At 40.0% G+C, this 23,437-nt stretch overlaps 2 protein-coding genes across 3 annotated transcripts; both read left to right on the forward strand.

Moving 5' to 3' along the window:
- Positions 1–1,370: 1,370 nt before the first annotated feature.
- On the forward strand, positions 1,371–7,017 carry tmem115 (transmembrane protein 115). The gene is made up of 2 exons (XM_010895807.3): positions 1,371–3,219; positions 3,517–7,017. Exons 1-2 carry the CDS (start codon positions 2,363–2,365, stop codon positions 3,746–3,748), a joined length of 1,089 nt encoding a protein of 362 aa, XP_010894109.1. The 5' UTR covers positions 1,371–2,362; the 3' UTR covers positions 3,749–7,017.
- A 769-nt stretch (positions 7,018–7,786) lies between these two features.
- On the forward strand, positions 7,787–15,622 carry rhoab (ras homolog gene family, member Ab). Of its 2 annotated transcripts, none has more exons than XM_010895809.3 (5): positions 7,787–7,912; positions 11,561–11,718; positions 14,183–14,303; positions 14,449–14,579; positions 14,782–15,622. In XM_010895809.3, the coding sequence occupies exons 2-5, from the start codon at positions 11,563–11,565 to the stop codon at positions 14,953–14,955; spliced, it is 582 nt and encodes a 193-aa protein (XP_010894111.1). In that variant the 5' UTR covers positions 7,787–7,912; positions 11,561–11,562; the 3' UTR covers positions 14,956–15,622. The 2 variants fall into 2 exon arrangements, with proteins under 2 accessions (XP_010894111.1, XP_010894112.1); XM_010895810.4 differs by having other exon boundaries at positions 7,811–7,916.
- The last annotated feature ends 7,815 nt before the right edge of the window (positions 15,623–23,437 follow it).

The following is a 23,437-nucleotide window of genomic DNA, read 5'->3' on the forward strand; positions in this document are numbered from 1 at the left end:
CTAGGTTATATGAAGATTGCCAAGACCGTGAAACTGAGCTTCTGCACGGTGGCTAAGACCATACAGCGGTTTAACAGGACAGGTTCCACTCCGAACAGGCCTCGCCCATGGTCAACCAAATAAAAGTTGGTCTGCATGGCTGTCGTCCCAGAAGGAAACCTCTTCTAAAGATGATGCACATTCAGCACAGTTTGCTGAAGACGAGCAGACTAAGGATATGGATTACTAGAACCATGTCATTTGGTATAAAATTATTTTGGTTTTGATGGTGTCAAGCATGTGTGGCAGCAACCAGGTGAGGAGTACAAAGACAAGTGTGTCTTGCCTACAGTCATGCATGGTGGTGGGAGTGTCATGGTCTGGGGCTGCATGAGTTCTGCCGGCACTGGAGAGCTACAGTTCATTGAGGGAACCATGAATGCCAACATGTACTGTGACATACTGAAGCAGAGCATGATCCCCTCCCTTCAGAGACTGGGCCGCAGGGCAGTATTCCAACATGATAACGACCCCAAACACACCTCCAAGATGACCACTGTCTTGCTAAAGATGCTGAGGGTAAAGGTGGTGGACTAGCCAAGCATGTTTCCAGACCTAAACCCTATTGAGCATCTGTGGGACATCCTCAAACGGAAGTGGAGGAGCGCCAGGTCTCTAACATCCAACCAGCTCTGTGATGTTGTCATGGAAGATGACTCCGGTGGCAAACTGTGAAGCTCTGGCTAACTCCATGACCCAGAGGGTTAAGGCAGTGCTGGAAAATGATGGTGGCCACACAAAATATTGACACTTTGGACCCAATTTGGACATTTCCACTTAGGGGTGTACTCACAGTTTAGACATTAATGGCTATGTGTTTTGTTATTTTGAGGGGACAGCAAATGTACACTGTTATACAAGCTATACACTCACTACTTTACATTGTAGCAAAGTGTCATTTCTTCTGTGTTGTCACATGAAAATATATAATCAAATATTCACAAAAATGTGAGGGGTGTACTCACTTTTGTGAGATACTGTATAAAACAACACATCACACATGCTGTTAATCTGTAAATGGGAAGTTTTATAATATAGTTTGATATTTGTAAAATTACATTTCCCTCCCAGGGAAGAAAAGTTATTTGAATTGAATGGTATCATTCTTTATGATCCGGTTTGACATAAATCCAACTGGGTCAGCAGGACGAATAATGAAGTATAAAAAATCGCTCACAGACTTGGTCAGTAGGAAGGATGAAGGTGAAAGTATAAGTTGAAAGTCCCATCCACTTCACTACGTTAAAATGTTGGATGCCTTCAATCTGACATTTATTGAAACGGCATCTTGGACACAATACTAAAAGCTTCTAGCCTTCTCTATGTTGCAGCCCAATAGTTGTTGGTCAGTGTGTGCATTGCTGGGAGTGCCTCCCAAATAAGCTAACAAATTCTCGCTAGATATCGGTTATTTTATTTTGGATTAACGTTCAAGTAACCTAAGAGTCATTTCTCAAACCGTGAAGAATTATATATTTTTCAGTAAATATCCGTTTTGGTTGTTCGCCTTGACAATAGTGTTTTAAAGGCCTGTTTCTAACTACCGACCTAGCTTAGTTAGCAAGCTAACAGGAAATCCTCGAAATAAGGTATCTGGTGGACTCTGGGCCGAGGAAAAGAAGTGGGTACCGATCGTAGTCTTTTTTTTTTTTGTAGTTAAACCACTCAAATCCATTAACCAAATGGGGACAGTTCGTCGTATGCATTCAAATGGTGGATATAAAACATAACTGTCTGATCTTTTAGCCAGTTGGTAACAACTACTGACAGTATAACGTTAACTTACCCAGCTAGGCTATACAGTGTCTGTTAGCAAACGAGCTAATGTTTGGGTTGTTTTGGTGTGTTTTCTAAAGTAAAGTTAGTTGGGCTTATCATGTTAGCAAAATTACAATGCATGTAAGGTTCGAATACACGGCACGACTTGGTATCAGTCGAGAGTAATTTGCAGGTTTCATGTTTAGTTTACGTTAGATAACGAAATATCTGCGTTAAATAAGCTAGGTAGTGTTATCTAATCAATAGTAAGGTAACTTCAGTTCAGCAACTAAAGATCAGCAAAAGGCATCGTAAGGTTGAAATGGTGCGCCAGCGATTGTTTTGAACTTTAAGACCACAAACTGTTGATTTAAACCATTCAGTAGCGTTGATTTTATTAAATTTTTCCCGGATGAAGCCTCGCTTTCGAGATTGGATGTTATCTGGATCTGCAGATTTCGTTTGTTCTTCTTGGCGTTGTTAATTAAAGCCAACACGTGAGCAGCCACACTTAAACGCTACAAACTAACTGATCTGCCTTTGTGCCAGACTGAGAAACGGCGCAATGAATCGTTATCTGCCAGTTGCACGACAGCACTTTTTGGGCGCATTAGCCAATACAAGTGTTGTGGTGAAGTCCATAAGCGCCATAGTTCTTCTCCTGTACCTTCTTTCATGGGCAGTAAACACTCCATACGCACTGGGCGTGACGCCTGGCTACCTCTTTCCTCCTAACTTTTGGATCTGGACCCTGGTGACCCATGCTGTGGTGGAGCACCATGTTTGGGGAGTGGCAGCCAACGTGGGGACTGTGATGGCCTGTGGCCGGCTGTTGGAGCCTCTATGGGGAGCTTTGGAGCTGTTAATTTTCTTCGCCGTGGTCAATATCTCTGCAGGCCTCCTAGCAGGCCTCTGCTACTTACTTACATACATTGCCACCTTTGACCTGGACTACCTGTTTGCGGTACGCATCCATGGGGCACCAGCCTTCCTTGGAGGAGTGTTGGTGGCCCTCAAGCAGACCATGGGGGACACAACGGTGTTGCGGGTTCCCCAGGTGAGGCTCAAAGCGGCCCCGGCGCTGGTCCTCCTCTGCATAGCCCTGCTTCGCGCTTCAGGTCTGCTGGATACTGCTGCCCCGCTGGCAGCCTACAGCTTTGGCGCCCTAGCGGGCTGGGTCTACCTACGTTTCTACCAGAGGCACAGTCGGGGCCGCGGGGACATGTCAGACCACTTTGCCTTTGCCTCCTTCTTCCCTGAAGCAGTGCAGCCCGTGGTCGGAATGCTGGCTGGCCTGGTGCACGCAGCCCTAGTGAAAATGAAGGTGTGCCGGAAAATGGTGAAGCGTTATGATGTGGGGGCTCCTTCCTCCATCACCATCAGTTTGCCGGGGACTGACCCCCAGGATGCGGAGAGAAGGAGGTGAGTACCTGTAAAGGTGGAAATACACCGATGTATCCAGTATAGCAGACACCTCAGGATTTGTTTATCTCATTCTTTGTTTTGTGGTTGACACACTTGCAAGCTCTCACCCATAGACTACATCGCCTCCATTATATCGCCTTACACTTCACCTGGCGAGAATCATTGGCTGTTTCAAAGGGGCACTGAGACTCTATGACACTACCATGATGAATTGCATGCATGTACACAGCCTTGCAATTGCTCCAGAACAGGCGGACACATCCTTCTTACTGAATGTTTGTGATCTTCATACAGGCAGTTGGCACTGAAGGCTCTGAACGAGCGACTGAAAAAGGTGGAGGACCAGTCGGCCTGGCCGAGCATGGATGGTGAAGAGGATGACGAAGAAGATGAGGTCCGGACCGACACCACTCTGCTCTTGGGGCAGGAAAGAACCTCGCCAGGAGCAGGGCCTAGTGGCTCTCAGAACACCACGGGACAGGAGTCCAGCATCATCAGCTTTGAGGACGCCCCCTCACGCTCATAACAGAGAACTGATACACACTCAACCATACTCACTTTTGACTAGCACACACATACTACAGTGGCTACACCAACATACACGCCCTAGCAATTCATTTTTACACCTTGTCAAGGTTGTCAGTCTATTTCTTTTATGCTCTTAGACTCTCCAAAGTTGTAAACCGATACCTTCAACAAACCATTGCTCTCCGTGCCCCACCTGCCTGTGTCCATTGAAAAGTGAATGCAATGAGGTATCACATTGGACTTTATCTACCACTTCACATCTCTCCTGAATAAACATTTGAATGGGTGTACAAAGTATTTTGTAAAGCTCTTTTGACCCAAAACATCTGCTGCTCGTCTGACTGACAGATCTTATGACTGAGACACTAAGACTGGAGCCGAGACTCTTGGCAAACACCCCATCTGTTGCTGTGTGTTACTGTTATCCCAGAGCAAGTTTTCAGCAGACCGATGCAGACTTTTAGTGGTTTTCTAGGTCATCCTTTTATGCATAAGTGTGTTAAGTCTTTCTCTTTTCTCTCCATCACCAAAAGACAGATGGCTCTAGATTTATTTCCCAAGCTGTTTTGCCACTGTTAGATCTTCTGTTTCAAATATTTCCAACATTTATGGGACACCTGAAAAGTGGCTTTGTGGTTGATGTATTTCCTTGAGTGTTTTTTTGTTGTTGTCAGAGATGCTTATAGGACAACTGAGAGAAAATGTTTAATCATGGACATTGCCATGAATGGCATCTGCTATTTAATTGAAAAGGGGTACTTCAACATAACTGGCATATCCCTCCTTATGACTCCAACCATGTCATCTGGAGGGAGCAGTCAATTACACCACAATGTGCTACTTTAATATGGAGATACTCAGTGATGCATCTCTTTGGGGTTACTTGAAGACAGTACAGGAAATGAAACAACACACTCCACTCCAGCCTGTTTATTGCCCTTGCCCTGGGCTCAAGTGTGAGACATCTCACAGGCAAACAAACCGAAGGTCTGTTCTGTTCACTTGAACTTTTACAGAAATATTTGTTCTAAAAACCATGTTTACACAAAATGTTCTTCAATTGACTTTGAGGTGTGTTTTTACTCCCTTTGGGTGTGGTTTGAGGCAACGGTTGAATTCCGTTAGTCCAAATTAACATACCTGAAAACTATTAATTTGTGGAATTTGCTAATTTGTGTTGTTATGCTTGCCTCTTACTATTCCCTTGCAGTGAGTCTACGTAGCTATAGATTTGTTGAGCTGAAATTGCTCAATGTATTGGGATCACTACTTTTGCCCTGGGTACACTACGGTGAGATTGACAAACCAAAGTAGTAGCAAGTCGATTGCATTCCCTGCAAGTAGTTAACTTTTTTATTATAGTTTCACATTAATGAACTTATAAAAATGTATGTTGCATCTGAATCTGTTACTCAGCTGGGCAAAGGAAGGGGACTTGCTCTCATTTAGATTTTTGGAATTGAGTAGGGTTGCATTCCAAACTTAAAGTAGACAGGCCCTTAAACCTACACCCTCAACCCTTCAATGGCATTTCCCTATTAATTTATCACATCATGCTTTTTCAAATATGGTCTGTTTTATTTAGGCTTACCCTGGCTCAGTGTTTTGATAAGTGTGAATATAGTCAGGACAAGGTGATGTTTTTCAACACATTTGCTTCAATTATCTTTACATACATAAAATATATTTGCTTATATGTAGCTAATGTAGATAAGTCTCCTTTTAGTCCTATAGTTATTTATAGTTATTGAAACGCTGAATTGGAGTAAGCCTACACAAAATACAGACCTTATCTGAAGTGGATCAAAAAAATCCCTGTGAAAGAAATATATGGTGTAAAAAGGCAGATCTGCTTGTCGGGTTTTTATGGGGGTTATGCCATTATTTCATGATTTTTAATCTAGCAAGGGAGACATGAAGTTAGCTAAATTGCTAAGTTAGCGAGTTTGCTAACTCACTACGCACCTGAACAGTGAGGTTTGAGTCTGACACAAAAATGTAGTTGTGCTGATTAAATTTGATGTTTTATTGCTACCGGCGTTAGACACGTGATTATAGTTTGCATTGAATTGTAGGTGATATAAACTGTTGCATGTTAGCAATGTTGCTCACCCGTCCCCTGGAGCTAAATCAAGAGCGAAGGGCAAGCTTTTGTGAATTGGACAGGGAGATGGCACTCAAACTGCATCTGATTTCAGTGGGGATTCCCACTAAAGAAAGTGACTATTAGGAACTAAATACTGGGTGATTGGACAGCAGCACTTGAAGTGTCATATTTAGGGGACAGTGTCCATGCTGACAGCGTTCCTCAACCCAAAACCAATCCTTCCCGTTTGTGTTCAATTAAACATTCCAGAATGTAAAAAAATTATGAATTGCAGCAAACAATTCCCCTTCAGCTGATTACGCCCTACCAGAACAAAATTGCTATAGAGGCACAGGGTACCAAAATATCTGTCAAGATAATAATATTTAGAGGGTGTGGGGCCTAGTTTCCTGTACTGTTGCTAGTTGACTTTAGCTCAGAATTCTTTAAGTAATTCTCAGGTAATCCCAGTGTCTCAGAGTAAAGGGTGCATTACTGGTGTGGTACATTAGCCGATATAAATAGGTTGGGTTGTCTTTGTTCATACTTTTAATTTGAGATCTGTCAAATTGTCTGTTTTTCTTGCCAGCAAATTTGGTTATTGTGTGATTTAGGTATATGAATGTGTATCAGGGAGCACACTAGATGTTTTTATGTACACAGTGGTTTCCTGACAATGTGGGGTGATTTGTCCTGACTAAATTTCAGCAGCTTGTAACAATAAGAGCAATGCAGCTAATGCAGTTTTGACTGACTCTATTCTCCCCAAGGAACATATTGTCAATCTATAGTTATTTTTACTATCTGATTTCTCTTTTTTTGCCCCCTATTTATGTCTTCCATCTCTGAATGTTGAGGACGATAAGTACTGCACTCAGAATCTTTAACTCACATACTGTATTTGAGGTTTGATTATGCTAATTTACTGTACATGTTTGTGTGGATCAAATGAAAACGTTTGGTATGGTAAATGATGCCATTACTGATGCATTTCTGTTTAATTTGTTGGTGAAGGTGACTCTAAGCTTGTTTGTTTTTTTCAGATGTTTTGTGGAAAGGACAGTTCCTCTGGATTTCCACTAATGTTTCTCTTTCTTTGTACTGTTGTCATTGCAGACTCCTCTTATTAGTTCAGATAGTTCTTTATCTATATGAAATAAAATACAATTGTATGACATCTACAAATGAATTGTCTTTATGCAACGCTGGGTTGTAGTAGTAGATGTACAATTAAATGGGCAATATTATGATTTTTACTTTACCACCATTATAAAAACAAGCAGAAATTACCACTAGACATTTGCAGTTTGTTTTAAGTTAATGTTTCAAATAATATTTTTTTTTACAAATTCAATCCCAGTGACTGACGTATTCATCATTTAAACTTTCTTGCCTGTCCGTCTATCACTTTACATTAACATGTTATGTCCTTATACTCACTTTAGACACTTGCAGTATTCTTTCCCACCCAAAACCACCCTGGACTAGCTAGTACTGTACTACTGTATACCGGTCTCGTTCAGTAAATGAAAACGATGAAGAAATAAGTCGTGTTGTTTTGTTTAGGGGCAGGATTCTACACAGTGCCCCCTTAAGCAGATGTGAATTTAGGGTGCTGCTGGTTTGACCCTCAAATATGCCGCTAGATGGTGCTGTATGCACAGTATGTTACTGTTCTACACCGTTGGATTTTGAAAGTACCATGGCAGTTAAGAATAAAAACATTTTTTATCTAGCTTTACTATTTGAGATAAAAGCCGTGAAAAAAATACATTTTGGAAGAAAGGCACAACCTATCCCCTCCTTCTCGCTTCTTTCATATTTTTTGTTGTGGAAAAGTTTCATAATTATTAACCACGATATTGTGTTAAAAAAACGCTTCCTTGAAACCGACTCAGAAATTCTTTACTAAGGCAACGTGCACACGCAGGCGTGGCTCACGCTCGTTCCCGCCACCCCTCCCCCTAGTCTACCCTTGCGCGCACACGCAAAGTCATTCATTGTATCGGTGTCGAGTTGAAACGGGGATTTTCAGCGAAGTAAGTCCTGGGAATAGACTACTAGCCGTCTAAACAAGTAGGTAAAACTACTTTCGAAACAATTTTCTAGTAGTTAAATGTTAGTATGACTTTACTGATGTAGTGTATTTGCAAGATATATTGTTACAATAGAAAGTTATCCCGGCCTCAGCGTCGTCTGTCTCTTTTTTTAATCGAGCTGAGCGAGGTACCTCAACTTCCGCACTGACTCAACTTGCTAACTAGCTAGCTAACGTTAGCAAGCACTGGTAGAATAGGTCTTTTGTTTTTATCAGAAAACCACCGTATCACGGCCAATACTGTAAGACTAGCTAGCGAATGCCGTACCATTATGATACTTTGTTAAAAACTAGGCCCTTTAGGTACAGATTACAGCAACTAATGTACTGACTCTACTGATAACTTGCTAACTACAGTACAACGCTAGCCGTAACATTAACAAATATACGTATTTTTTTAATGGGCCAGTTTGTCACTATTAACTATTACATGCGGTGTGCTGTTAACGTTGTTGTAGGAAACAGTTGGCTTACTAGGTACGATAGTAGTTGTTTTTGGAACGCCGGAAAAGTTGTATGGGCTCTATTGAATTGCACAGAATTAGCGTTTGTTTTCTTCAGTAAGGTGGCTGTCTCGTATCGTAGAAAGGGATCATAAAAAATAATTAGTTTTTTTATAATATCCTACCAACGTCATGTTAACCGTTACAGTTGCTAACCACACGACCATATATCACCAGTGTAGGTACCTAACGTTAATTGTAACAAACATGTCTGTGTCCTGTTAAGTACTGTATTGTACCTACTCTAAGTAACGTTTACTACAGTAACTAGCTTAGCTGGTAGTTTTTAAACATCTGCGTGAACGGTAAATGCAATCCTGTATGCAGGCTCTAATATTGCGGTACTGTACCTATTTTGTTCGGACCTGATTGTTCAGCTCGGCCCATTTCCACTAGTGCAAATATCAGTTTCTCTGTTGAAACTACTGAACATTAGACACGCTGTATTTCTAGTTAGGTAGGTAGATGTTTGGTTTGACCGTTTTCCGTTAACTTTTCCTAAGTTGGGAAAGACTTATGTTGGTGGAGACCCAGCTAAATTAGGTAACATTAGTGAAGTGAGTTTATTTGAACGGGGCCGCCCTTATACTGCGGGCATCAGCCATCTGTTGATGCACTGACGCCATCTTAATGACCATTTGAATGATTCAACGTATATTCAAAATAACACGTAGCCTAACCGTATAGCAATAAATCCATTCTCATTTCAGGTGTGTTGAAGATTGTAATCTATTTGTCACACACTGCTCCCGGGACATGAAATGAACATTACCAAAAAGATCAATAGGAACCAATGTTGAGATCAATATTGTCATTGTATCTATAGCGTTAGACCAGTGCGTTGTTTTTCAAAACACCAGTGAAATTGCATTACTATTTAATTTGTCACACAATTAAGGACTGTACGGTTATTCTAATTGGCCCCACGTCCCCCAGTCTAAAAGTACATTGGTTGTGTTTTCCATTAATTAATTGTCTATGAATACACAATTAATTGTGTGTCCTGCAATCACGTTTGCAATCCAATCACTAAATGTACAGCTACAATTGCTGTTATGGGAGAATTAACAAAGGATGGATCTGCAATATTTTGGTGACCTAACACTAATGACCTAATCAATGCAGTGTAAGGTAAAATAACATACACAGGAATTAAGTTTCCCAAAGCATGCATCCTATATGCTACATGGCACTAATGCCTTGCTGCAACAACTGGACAGTTTCTATGTTGTTCACCCTTTGGCCTAAATGCAGAGCCATAAGTAACTGCCCCTTTTTCAAGCATGGTGGTGGCTGCATCAAGATATGGCTATGCTGCGTTAAACCTGCTTTAGACCAGATACTGGGAGATGAATTCGCATTTCACAAGGACAGTAACCCGAAACAGAGAGCCAAATCTACACCGGAGTTGCTTGCCCACAAGACGGCGTTTGAAGTAAATATCTTAATCTATGACCGAATCCCCCCAATAACTTGACAATGCCTGACTAATTTTGGAAAGAATAATTGGTCAATAGTGCAACACTTTTAGAAACTGTCCAGGAGACTGACATTGTTTTATTTTAATTTTTTTTAAATGTACAAAGCTATTTAAACCACAATTTCTAATACAAAAACAGGGTGGTGGGTTCCATTCAATACACTGTGTGTCACATTCAGTTTCTTCTTAATCACTGCGTTTTTGCATGAGCCCGGTTTAGCATTTTGTTTGTCTGTGAATGCAAAGAATATTAGGACACTGACTGACTAAACTGGGGTTGCACGATATTGGAAATAACTACATGTCTTCAGAAAGAGCTTTGGTTATCAACCTGACAGTATGTATTCTTCATTTTCCCCCAGCCCCATCCTCTTCAATGAAAATGTACAAAACCCGTGAAAATTGTTATATTTCAGAACAGGTTGCTAGGTAATAATATGTACTAGTATAGCAATTGGGCATAACTTACCAACTGCAAAATGCAGTCTGTGGTCAAAGCACTTCAATCTGGTCCACTTGTTCAGGTGCAGCCTTCACCATGTTTGCGGCATTGTCTGTTGTAATACAGACTAGATGACTCTCATCTAGGCCCCAATCAGCTAAAACTTCTCTTGCTCCTTTTGCGATGTTCACTTGTATGATCCTCTGGGAAAATGCAGTTTGCAAACAGCGACTTTTCAGGTGGAAGTCCTCATTTATGAAGTCTACGGTCAGACTTATGTAGGGCTCCGTTGTCCAGCTGGACCACAAGTCTGTTGTTGCTGTATAATATTCCACTTGTGACAGCTCTTTTTCAATTTGTGCCTTGCATTTTTCTTACAGCTCTGGGATGGCAACTTGAGAAAATTTGTTGTGTGATGGCATTACATACCGCTTGTATAGCGACCGGATAAATTCCTCTTATGTAACCGTGTTAATTGGTACCATGTCTTTGACGAAATGTTATTGAATCTTTGATTTCTCTCTGCCGTTTGGAACCCTTCTCGTATGGTTTAATACTGGCAAATGTATCCAAAGTCGATTTTTTTCTTTGGACGGCATTGAGATGCTTTGCACTCGTCATACAAAGATTTGTGGTGCCGCCTTAAATGATGGAACAAATTGGTCGTGTTGTGGCAACAATTGCAAGGCGCTCTCGACAAAGTACCTGTTTTTGGTCAACATCATCCTGTCTGTAGCCGAAAAATGTCAATGTAATTGATGAGGCATTTCTTTTTGCAACCATATTCTCCATTTCTGTCTTTTTTGCCTGTTCCTTGCTCATCATTTCGTCAGGCACAAGCAGAGCCTGCATGTCAACTAAGGGCAGCAACGATCCTTGTTTAAAATAATAATAATAAACTGTGTATCCAATAACCCATAAATCAGAGTAAATGACCGTATATCAGACAGATATAATGCTGGTTTTCCATTTGAAAAAAATATATATGGTAGATTGATATATGGTTACCTTACTAAATCGCACATTCTGCAGTGTGACTATTGCAAATGCGTACATCGGAATGTCGATGCTGAAACGATATATTGTGCAGCCCTAGACTAAACCATCAGGTTAAATTTCTAAATAAACTGTCCCTCTAACCTTTGTTGTTTGTCGGGTCTTTGTTTTTCTTCACTAAGCCTTGCAACTTCTCTCTCCTCAGGCATGGCAGCAATTCGTAAGAAGCTGGTGATTGTGGGAGATGGTGCTTGTGGGAAGACATGTCTGTTGATAGTCTTCAGTAAAGACCAGTTCCCTGAGGTCTATGTACCCACTGTATTTGAGAACTATGTGGCTGACATTGAGGTGGACAGCAAGCAGGTAACGACCCACCACATCATGCCATTTCTCTGTGGAGGATGTTGAACTAGGTCTAATATCTTACATTTTCTAAATGGCTTCCATGATCCTTACCATTATGGTACTGGTTGTTTGGGCTTGAGCCACATGTATCTGTTGCTATAGAGGCTTATGTGTATAATCTCATGGTACACGTTTCATCTGTTGTAATAGAAACACTAGACTGGTGGCACATATGCTGAATTATTCTTTAAGTGAAAGTAACATCAATATTTGTAATGTAACATCCTGTGGCACTTTTAGTTAAAGGAAAATTCTTGAGGTTAAGCATTTTTTTTAATCAGCCATAGCAACTTTAAGCAATTTGAATTAAAAATCTGTGGCACTAATGAATTTATTTAGAATTTTTTTTAATGGCCCAAACACATGTAAGTAACATTAGACCAAATATATAGTTGATTTCAGATGTTTTCCTGAATGTTTGTAAAACATGCTCACGCCACCGATACTTTCCTTCATTATCAGCTAGCAATAAACGTAACTTATGTTTGCAAAGACGGATTAAAGAAAACCGGACCATAGATTTGTTTCTCTTGGCCCATGTACTATTTCCAGGGTAAGGAACATTAAGTTGTAAAAAAGTAAATGATCCTTTAAAGATCCAGGGAGTGTTACACCCCCATGTGTCCTGGCCTCAATGAGGCTTCGCTAGAAATCTGGGACATCTAGTCTAGTTTGTGTTGCCTAAACCAACTCGGCTTTATCTTTAAATTTCTTTCTCCATTAAGTTACTTGCCATTCTCACTTGTGAATTATGTTTGACTGACCCTAGAAAGTGCCTAGTTTAATTTGTTTTTTGGTTTGTTTGTCTGACACCGTTCACTAATTATTTGTCTTTAAAGCTGACATGGTGTACTTTCCCGTATTATTCTAGCTAGAAACTGTTACTAAAAGAAACCTCTCCGGTAAACGCTCTAACCCGGTAAAGTCTTGAACACGGTTTCTAAGTACATGTGCTGTAGTTGAAGTATCTTTGTCTCTGATTTTGGTTGGTACACTGCCTAACCAGCAACGGTAATAAAATAGGGTAATTAAAGGGGTCTAAATGTGAAGTTAGGTTTCCTGGCGTCATCATTACCATGGGACCCGGATGTATTCTGAGTGGTGGCTGGTAGAAGTTGGAGCTTCTGACCAGCAAACAGAAAGTTTGCTAGCTTCAAGGTGAGGAACCTGAGCAGTGCAGTTGGGACCACCCTGGAACTAATTCTGGTTCTCAGACAACTTCCTGGTAAAATAAGGGTACACAGCTCTTCTGATTGTGGCTGTAGATTTATGTCACAACAGGGTCCCGTTGTTACTTTTTTTTCACTGTTTCTTTGAGCGAATTGGCCAATAGACTACTGGCCTGATAATGTTGTAGGTGTTACACAGTGCTTAATTTGTAAATCGGGAGGTCCCGGGAACACATTGTCTCTCACAGACCCCATGGGTCCGGTTGGCAAATCCACTCAAATGGGCTACCGCACATCGGTAGCACAAATAGCGGAAAGCAAAAAGCTAAAATTTTCACAATCTTGTCACACAGTGTGGAGGCTACAAGAAGCTGTGGGAATAATCAACTTTATGAACTCTGATTGCTTTTAGTAGAATGTTTACAGTGCAAAGCGAATATAGTGATGGGAAAAGACAAGTAATGCGTAGCAGACCGGATCTGTGAGAAGTAGGTGCCGGAACAAACTGAGGAAAATCTGAGAGGTGCTGGATCTTGTTCTGGCAGGATCCAGCTCAAATTAACCACTGGTGTTTCATGTATTGTGGTCATGCAGGGCCTGTAGGTTGGCAATATTACATTGTTACATTATGTTTAACATTTGAGCAATGCTCAAATAAATAAGCTTGGTGTATGGATTGATAGGTGCTTCTTTTTGCTCAGGACATTTGGGGATTTACACCAAATAACTGTAACCTATTGCATAAAGACTCTTTACTCATGGGGGCATGGTGAAGTTTTAATGAATTTTCTATGTTGGGTATGGATACAAAAATTAGATAAAGTTACTGGGTCTGTGTCTGAATATATCCATGGACCTAACATGTTACTGCTGGCCTGAACCATTGTTTAATGTCAGGCCCTATTGTACCATGTTTATTTAAATGTTCTGGTCTATGGTTTGTTTAAATTGTCGCAATGTTGTTATTAAACCCAGTCACTGTATCTGCTGATGTGCACGTATATATTTGCACACTTTGACCAAATGCATTTTGGGGAGGTAATCAGATCAGCACTTGATTCTTGCTCAGCATGGCCATAACAGGATAGAAGGAAATCAATCTAAGATTAATAGAGGAAATGATTCATTCAGCTCCTACTGAAAACAACTGTATGTATTGCATTCTCCGCTGTATAATGTTTCGCACATGACCCTTACTGATGCGTCAGTTGGTTGACCAAGTGGGTTAACCGTGGGTGTCAACTCTGTACTAGGTGGAGTTGGCTCTGTGGGATACCGCTGGCCAAGAAGACTACGACAGGCTTCGCCCCCTCTCCTACCCCGACACTGACGTCATTCTCATGTGCTTTTCCATTGACAGCCCAGACAGTTTGGGTGAGCTCACTCATTTTACCCTCGCAGCTCATAAGCATAAATTAGACCATTAGCCATATGGTTGTTACAGATAGCTGGCCTAATGTATTGCTACATGAGTGTGTGCTTGTGCTTTTCTGACCTCTAGCCTTTTGCTTCTTTATAGAGAACATTCCAGAAAAATGGACTCCGGAGGTCAAACACTTCTGTCCCAATGTTCCCATCATCCTTGTGGGCAACAAGAAGGATCTGCGCAACGATGAACACACACGCCGTGAGCTGGCCAAAATGAAACAGGTATGCAGAAATAACACTGATACAGTATTTCCTTCTCTTCAGCTAATCTTCAGGAAATAAACTAAATATGGTGAAGGGCCATGTTGACACAGATTGAAAACTCCCCCTAAGCCTTGACCATTAATTGTATGCAGTATAGCAGGTTATCTTCATTATATGGTCAGTGTTTTGGTTGTGCTAACAGTGCCCCTGAACTCTGTAGGAGCCAGTGAAGCCAGAGGAGGGCCGAGACATGGCCAACAGGATTGGCGCGTTCGGCTACATGGAGTGCTCAGCCAAGACGAAGGACGGAGTGCGGGAGGTGTTTGAGATGGCTACCAGAGCGGCACTACAAGCCCGAAGGGGAAAGAAGAACAGTAAATGTCTCCTGCTGTAGACTGCATGACAGGACTCTGTCCCTTTACCAGGGGCTCTGACAAGTGTGTGGAGAGATGAAGGGGGTCAGAGAAGCACCCGTTTACATCCAACTAAACTCTGACCCCTCCTCCTACCACTACTCACCCACCAGCCAATCGCTGGAGCTCGCCTCTTTGCTTTGGGAGACTATCCCAGATCTAACTTTTTTTACTCATCTTATTTTTTATTTTATTTTTAAAGTTATGGAAAACATTTATCAGTATTTAAAATTGGAGGTGAGGGGAGAACCTGGGACTGCTTTTTGTTTTAAAATGCTTTACCTTGATATTTGTGGTTTCATTACCATCTTCCACCTGCCAAATGCTGTCGTTGGGGCAGGTAGGCTCTGGACTGCCAGTCAAGTGCTATGCCTGCCTGGACTCCGTATGCTGGCTGCTTTCCGTTTATTTGTTTGTTTGGAACACAAACAGGGCTGATAACTGCTTTAAGTCTAGTCTCCTATGTAAAAAAAAAAAAATGTTTTTGGATGTGAAGTGTTGAAACAAATAAACAGGAAAACATGCTGTATGCAAATCTGTAAATAAAAGACGTGGGTATATTCATACACACACGTACATGACTGGAAACTGTATTTGTAAACTAGCCTTGGGTACAATGTGTAATAAATTACTTTCTATAACACATTTCATTTTTTGTGGTGAAGGAATTGAATGGCTACATTTTGATTTGTCAAGTGAGTTTCTTACATGTTCAAGACTGAACTGAAATGCTGAAGGATAGCATCACCTGACAATTAATCTAATATCTCATGAAGACCTTATTAGGTCAAAAATCAAGCAATGCAGAAGCAGTGGCCATAAAGCAATCCAGAAAGAAGAAACCGAGGATAACAGCAGATGAACCAGGCGTTATCAGTCTTTTGGCTGTAGTCTACCGGGTAAGGTTATCGTGTAGTCACCATACGTACCGGTTTCGTTAGCTACTGAATGAAACAAATAGAAACAAACCGGGGGAAAAAGTTGATTGATGGCAACCACTGCATTATCAACCATGAAAATGTCGGACTGCAAAACGTTACCGTTTATCAGTAACTGTTACAGCACCGTTAGTTCAATGAAACGTAACCAATGAAAGCACAATGATCCGTTTGTATGTACTCGAGGCTTCGTCGGTGCTAGCCATTTTAAGGATATAATTTTTTATACATGAAATGTTATTTTTTTATAGACTTTCAAGCCTATACCACCCTCACATTGTGATATGGCTTATAAATTACCGTTTCGCAGACGATAATAGAGTATTTGTCATAAGTAGGTCTGCCTTCAAGGCTTCCACATCTGACATTGCTGCTAAAAAGGAAGGAAACACGTTAGCAAGCCTCCACCCTCAGCAGGCAACACCCATCTCGTGCAAGGCCTATGTATTGCAACAGCGTCGCTCTTGTGCAATGCTTGAAGGGATGGCTGACGTGGGGCTAGAGCGGGCTAAAGCTGAAACAGCCTACGCTGCCGCATTCTCATTCTCGGCCAGTTTCCTCCACTGGCCGAGGCCAACTTGGTAGTGCATAGTTCTGTACGATTCTTTCTTTTGAAAGGATATTTTCACTGAAATTAAAATATTTATTTTCATTTCCGTGAAAATAAATTATTAGCTATGCTATTATGTATGCTGTCATTAGGTATGCTCTCATTAAAGCATACCTAATAAGCATAACACGTGTCATTCGTAAATATTGCGGTTCTACGGGTCATTCGTAAATATTGAAGTATCTACCTGAAAATTTAGAACGTCGTTAAACATTATACTGGTTATGAGGTAGGTTTATGTCAACTACAACTTTTGCCAGTTCTGTAACAGGTGGTATTCGAGTGATAAACCCTAGAGGATCAGGCTCTGCAGGAAACACGTTTTAATCGTTATGATAATAGCAATTGTTTTTCATTGCAGCCTAAATTGTGCATGATCAAAACATGAAAACAAACATGCACAGTGAATAAGATAACTTTTTATTGCTGTTATTCATTGCAGACTGAATTATCTTGGTTACTGTTGGAAAAAATAAATGTCTATTTGTTAACAGTACTTTTTTCATATGTTCTATACTGGAAACATTAAAGTGAGTGCTATTACAATTAACAATATGGTCCCATCATGAGATAGAGATGAAATTAAGCGGTTGGACAAAAAGATTAATTAAATGAAGTAGTGATTCAAAATATTATAATATTTTATAATAACTACTGAATGACTCGGATTGCCCATCCCTAGCAGTAACGCACAATGTGGAATCTAACTGCTGGTTTATATACCCTGCTATTTTTAGTCTCCATGGGAGAAACTATTTTTAACCAATAATGAGCTCATCTTTCTCGCAGCCGCCCAATGAGAGAGGGAGAACATTTGGAGGCGGGTTGCAAAACGATAGGCTTATCTTCGTCCCTTCGACGGAAAGTAGACGGAAATTGACGAGTTGGACAGCTTCTGCTGTTTCTAGGAAACGCAAGAATGGCATACACCGCATTTGCCTTTGTTATTGCTTAGTGTCAATAACACAATGTGTCATGGGTTAATTGTAACTGGCTGACTGATACAAATAATAATGGCAGTTTTTTGGTGGATCATTTACTATTTACGCATGATACATTTAAGCAATAAGGCACAAGGAGGTGTGGTGTATGTCGTATACACAACTATATGAGCTCTTTAGGCACAACCTAAGCATCAGTTCTTGTCAAACATAACTATGCAAAACCTTATTTTGAAAGTGCCAAAAGTGTGCTAGTACATGCTCTACAGAGTATATACTGACTGTGAGTAATATTTTAATTAACTAACTAATATTTACCCTAGCCTAAACCCTTACAATAAACCTTCTAAACCTATCCTGAACCTTAGCAACCAGTTGCTTAACAGATAGTTTGTTGTATGTTTTCTGATAATATTAGTATCTATAAAACATATCTCCAAATACTATTTAACCTAAAATGCATGCTTTGCACCCAACATTTCCTGTACCTGCCTGCCCCACAAATAAGAATAACTTAAATGGATCTCAGTTGAAGTTCTAGGTTCCTACCCTGCCTCTTTCAAGATTACATTACCCGCCACCGCTTTAAAAGCAAATCTACAATTGGTTTCCTGTTTCACAACAAAGATTTCTTCACCCATGCTGCAAAATATATTGTAAAAATGACCAGTCCAACCAGTCCTAGACTCTGGGGGTGTAATTCACCAGGTTGCTGCTGACAGACACCTAAATAATTATGATGTAATTCATCACATTACAATCCGCTTTGCCACCACTGCCCCCTAAAACACTCACCGCTGCAATCTTTGTGCTCTAGTAAAATGCCCTTCACTGCATACACAATACCAGACTCACTGGTACCCACTTATCTAAAAGACCTTCTTAGGCAAATCCCTGCTTTACCCCTGCTCACTGCCCAATTTGTGCCTACTCAGTCGAAATCTGCATTTTGGCAGTTATATTACCCTGGTCCTTCCTAAAGTAAACACTTTAGGAAGGACCATTTATTCATTGGTTGAACCACTGGGTTTATAATGCTGTTTTGATTCCCTTTTACACGGCCCAAATATGGCTTACAATATGTATATATTATACATATTTCTTAAAGTTAATCGAAAATGTGCAATTTTGAATGTGTTTTGAAGTTCCAGGGTAGTTGGTTTATACTCAACAAATTCCTTAATAAGTGCCTTGAACTGAAGGATTCTGAACACTCTCACAAGTCTCAGTCAAAAAACTACAATAACCATAAGACTGTTGACAACCAAACCAAATCTTACTGCAATTTGTTTAACACTTTAATCAACCCATTTGCCATACACTCAATTAATTTAAAGTTTATTTTTCAAATGTAATTTAAAATAAATCCCACTTTGTTCACTTACCTGGATGCAAAATTTTGAAATTGTTTTTCTTTGTTTTGACTAATGGCTATGTCTCTGGTGGACAGATTCTGTAAACATAAATGCTACCATAGATCTGTGATGAAACAATGGTTTCCATGAAATGACGAGTAGCATTAGTTCCAGTGCCTTGGACAAAGCATATTTTTGCTGGTGTTGGCATCTTTCGAATTCAGAAAGGGAAGGGAGATTTTGCCCTGTATAATTTTAAAAGAGAGAGGGTGGAGCTCTTAGTTCCAGTGTCAGTCTCATTGTTTGGTTGTATGAAGTGACTGGCTCAGGCTAGAGTGGATGTAATAAAAGTGTTTGTGTACATGACTAAGTGTCATAAATACCGCTTCATAATGCCACACCTCACTATATTTTGATTTGATTAATTAAAAATATGACAAATACCATTGAATGGAAGGTGTTCCAGGCTCATATGCGCACAATAGCCTAGGGACGAGGTTAAAAACACATGGACCCAGAACCTAAGTCAGCGTTAGAGTTTAACAGATATTTTCAATATTACATTTTGGTGGAATTTGTCAAAATACACCATAATCACTTCCTTTACTATGATAATACTTCTGCAAAATTGACAAGCTGTGGGAAAAATTACAAATTGGTTTCATTTCTCGGAAGTGGTAATCTTGACTTTGATCATGTCGTCACTTGCCTGAGTAACAACCTGGGACATCACTTTGTTAAAGGCTGAAAACCACAGAGTATAAAGAGTAGATTATGGCTGGTGGACAGATCTAAATAATCATGATTTGTTATTTATGATGCACAGTGATTTGTTGATCAATCCAGTACCATTTAGTGCCTAGGGGTGATTAGGGTCAAGTCTCCAGTTTTTTTTCCAGTCCTGCAGCGACATCATGTACATGCTTGTGTTTTGCTCTAAGACTTAGCCACAAGGGGGCGCCAAGTCTCTAGATGACGTTGTTAAGATTGACAAGCAAAAGCACATCTTACACAAAGCATGATTCTTCCCTATTAGTCAGGCTGACAATTGACTGTACTTTATCATAAGCTATGACATGTCTCATGTGACATGTAGACAGTGTTAATAGGTCTGGTTAATTGACATCTCAGAAGAGGTCTGAAAAGGATAAACATTACTTGTAATCTTTGGGTCACAAAATATTACAAGATATAGAAATTAGAAATTATTTTATTGTACTTTTTTCCTTGTCCTTTAAGTTCAACTTAATTTTACCCTGGCCCGTCCTTTCCCCTTGCTCATTCTCAGCCTTTTTTAATAGATAGTCAAGTGAAAAATGAGGTACACCGCCTGGAAAGCTGCCTTTTTCCATACAGATTTGGAGACAGTAGTTGAGATTAATTCAAACCATATTCATTGATAAAGGTACCTCAATTTGACAAATCACACCAAAATATTTAATTTGAAACATTAATGCAAATGAAATAAACTGAAACGCAACTTTGTATTGCCGAAAAAAACTAAAGTTAGTATATTTACCATTCCATAATATGGCTAAAACTTGAGTCAGATGCTTTGAAACTGAAAAATCATTATGTAATGAACATTATTATAGAGTAACTTTGGAGGATCCAACTTTCCATAAAGATTTGATCTCAATTATTTTGGTGGTGGTGGAAAGTCATGCCAAGATAAAACAACACCTACCCGAGGCCCCCAGAAATATACAGTGAGGGGAAAAAGTATTTGAACATCGGTCTAGGGCTCCATCAAAATCTTGGAGCCCCAGACCGAGGGAGATTGACAGTTCTTTTGTGTTTCTTCCATTTGCAAATAATTGCACCAACTGTTGTCACCTTCTCACCAAGCTGCTTGGCGATGTTCTTGTAGCCCATTCCAGCCTGGTGTAGGTCTACAATCATGTCCCTGACATCCTTGGACAGCTCTTTGGTCTTGGCCATTGTGGAGAGTTTGGAATCTGATTGATTGCTTCTGTGGACAGGTGTCTTAAATACAGGTAACAAGCTGAGATTAGGAGCACTCCCTTTAAGTGTTCTCCTTATCTCAGCTAGTTACCTGTATAAAAGACACCTGGGAGCCAGAAATCTTTCTGATTGAGAGGGGATGTAATACTTATTTCACTCACTAAAATGCAAATCAATGTATAACATTTTTGACATGTGTTTTTCTGGATGTTTTGGTTGTTATTCTGTCTCTCACTGTTCAAATAAACCTACCATTAAAATTATAGACTGATCATTTCTTTGTCAGTGGGCAAATGTACAAAATCAGTAGGGGAGAGGCACTGTCTTTAAACAGTATGCCACGGCGCTACATGTTTCATCAGTTGCTAAACTCCATTGAGCCTTGTGTTAAACCGCGTCTATGAACTATAAGCTTATTAGCCAGTAACAGGCTTACTAGTATCTACTAACTTTCTAGAAATAGTCATAAGAATTGAGGAATTGCTAGAGAGACTGAAGATTAACTTTTCCATGCCAGAAACAGTCATAATATAACCGTATACAGTTTTAGTTAAGGCTTACTATAATGTAACTACTGAATGTTGTAGCCAGCTAAGTGTTTGTCTTTCCTGACCCAAAACTCATGAACGGGTGCGTATTTCGAAAATCCACCAGGAACAGTCGCAATATAACCGTAAACTGTTTTATTTCAGGCTTACTATAATGTCGATACTGAAGGTTATAGCCAGCAAGGTTTTCGTCTATACGGAATAATTGTAATCACTACACTATTTAACAAGGCCAGTCAGTATTTTATTAACCTGCTATAAGGCATTACAAGCATTAACATTTACTATATTGAATCTGGTGGCTTCCGTGCCCCTGCTGTTTGTCCGTGTCCTCCTGGTCAGTGTCACCTTCCTCTGTCTGGTTCATGGCTTCTCTCCTGTCTCCTACTGCTTGATCTTGCTTGCCATTTTCCTTCGTTCCCTGTCTTCTCCTTTTTCTTTACCTCTAATTCTTTAAATCCGCAGGTCTCCTTACTTACTGTGCTCTCTACACTTCTCCCACTCTTTCCTCCTCCATTCAACAGAATCTGTTTTTGTATGGATTCAATTCCTCATCAGCTGTTACTCATTCATCGGCTACTCTTCTTGGGGTCCACACCAGCACAACCATTGTACTGTACCCATTGTGGCCATGAGAGGGCAGCACTATATCACCGACAACTTTGACTGTCTGTGACTTTGGAGGATGGTGTAGTACCTAGGTCATTAACAATTTCTATGTAGCTATATTGAAAACAAGAAGGTCTAAGTTGTAGGTTGTGGTGGTAATGTCTGTGTGGCAGTAATGAGAGGGTAAAAAATGCATTGTTTTTTCAAAATAACTGGGTGGAAATGTAAAATATTATTTACTCCTATAAAGACTTTGATGTATTAAGTTATAATCCACTTTGTTTTGGCGTAGTAATGAAAGTTGTGATAATAACTATTTGGAACATGATTTACCAGCCTTAAGGTTTCCTTGGTTAATATGGCCACCTTTTAATAAATACAAACCACAACATAACCACATGTATTCAAATACAGGACAATCTAGATGAGTTATAGACATTATGGTGCAGAGACAGATTACACCTATCTTATTATTTACTGATTCAGTTATGTTTTCATGAAAGTGAAAATATATCAAACACAGCTCCCCGCTGCCACTTCCCAATTTATGTAAAACAGCAAAAAACAACAACAACAATATATATATTTTTTATTCAGAGCCATGGCCATGATGCAATATTGTGAAACACCTGTATTTTAATGGTTTTTGTATGTACAATAACTATATATAACGTCCATTATTTTGAATCCTTCTGAACAGAAGCAGTGAATAATTCCAAATGACTACAACGTTTAATATGTAGTGTAATGTAGTCTAATACATAACAGAATATCAGCTGTTATCCTGATTGACTTGATAAAAACTGTGCGAAACAGTGACATCCAGAATCCAGTAATGCTCTTAGAAAATGTACCTGAATGAAAAGGTTTTGTGTCTAGATAATATCTAAAAAGAAAAATGTTGTCTAATGTGTTGTTCTCATAAATATCTACTGCTAAGACACAAAAAAAGCTTATTGTTTATGCTCTTTTGAATGCTGATTGGATATGGACACACTAGAATATTATCTGGCACAATATACAGGCTGTGTCACAGTTTTTGAAACCATTAATGTTATTGTTAACAGGCAATTTATTAGGACAGCATTATGTCGATTGCATTAACTGTAATCTATCAATAATTCAACAGCTGAGCATTTTAGTGTGAGGAGAGCAAGACATGGGTACTGTTTTACCAAATATACTTTTCTCGAGACAAGTGAAAGGACTTTTTGATTACACCAAGTGAGAATGACAAGTAAGGAGGAGGGGAGTGTGCGAGTTGTGTGTGTGTTGGGGAGCAGGCGAAGAGGGAGAAAGAAAAATAAGGAGAGAAAGCGAGAGAAGACAATGAGATGGGAAATAAGATAAAAGGCCTCACACAGCAGCTGTCTCATCCACATTTATTAAAGTAGGTTTTCCTGGAGCTGTGAAAAAGAGAAGGTGGGGTGGGGGGGCGCTCTGCTTTTTTTGAATCTGTTACCCCGCCTCCTCCTTGCCTAAACAGAGAGGACTCAG

Source organism: Esox lucius, chromosome 12 (assembly GCF_011004845.1).
Source record: "Esox lucius isolate fEsoLuc1 chromosome 12, fEsoLuc1.pri, whole genome shotgun sequence".
Lineage (NCBI taxonomy): Eukaryota > Metazoa > Chordata > Actinopteri > Esociformes > Esocidae > Esox > Esox lucius.

Bases quoted from the DNA above. Each gene is read 5' to 3' on its own strand.
- tmem115 (XM_010895807.3), top strand. From the start codon at position 2,363: ATGAATCGTTATCTGCCAGTTGCACGACAGCACTTTTTGGGCGCATTA. The intron at 3,220-3,516 runs GTGAGTACCTGT...ATCTTCATACAG, and splicing joins CAGGATGCGGAGAGAAGGAG to GCAGTTGGCACTGAAGGCTC.
- rhoab (XM_010895809.3), top strand. From the start codon at position 11,563: ATGGCAGCAATTCGTAAGAAGCTGGTGATTGTGGGAGATGGTGCTTGT. The intron at 11,719-14,182 runs GTAACGACCCAC...ACTCTGTACTAG, and splicing joins TTGAGGTGGACAGCAAGCAG to GTGGAGTTGGCTCTGTGGGA. The intron at 14,304-14,448 runs GTGAGCTCACTC...GCTTCTTTATAG, and splicing joins TGACAGCCCAGACAGTTTGG to AGAACATTCCAGAAAAATGG.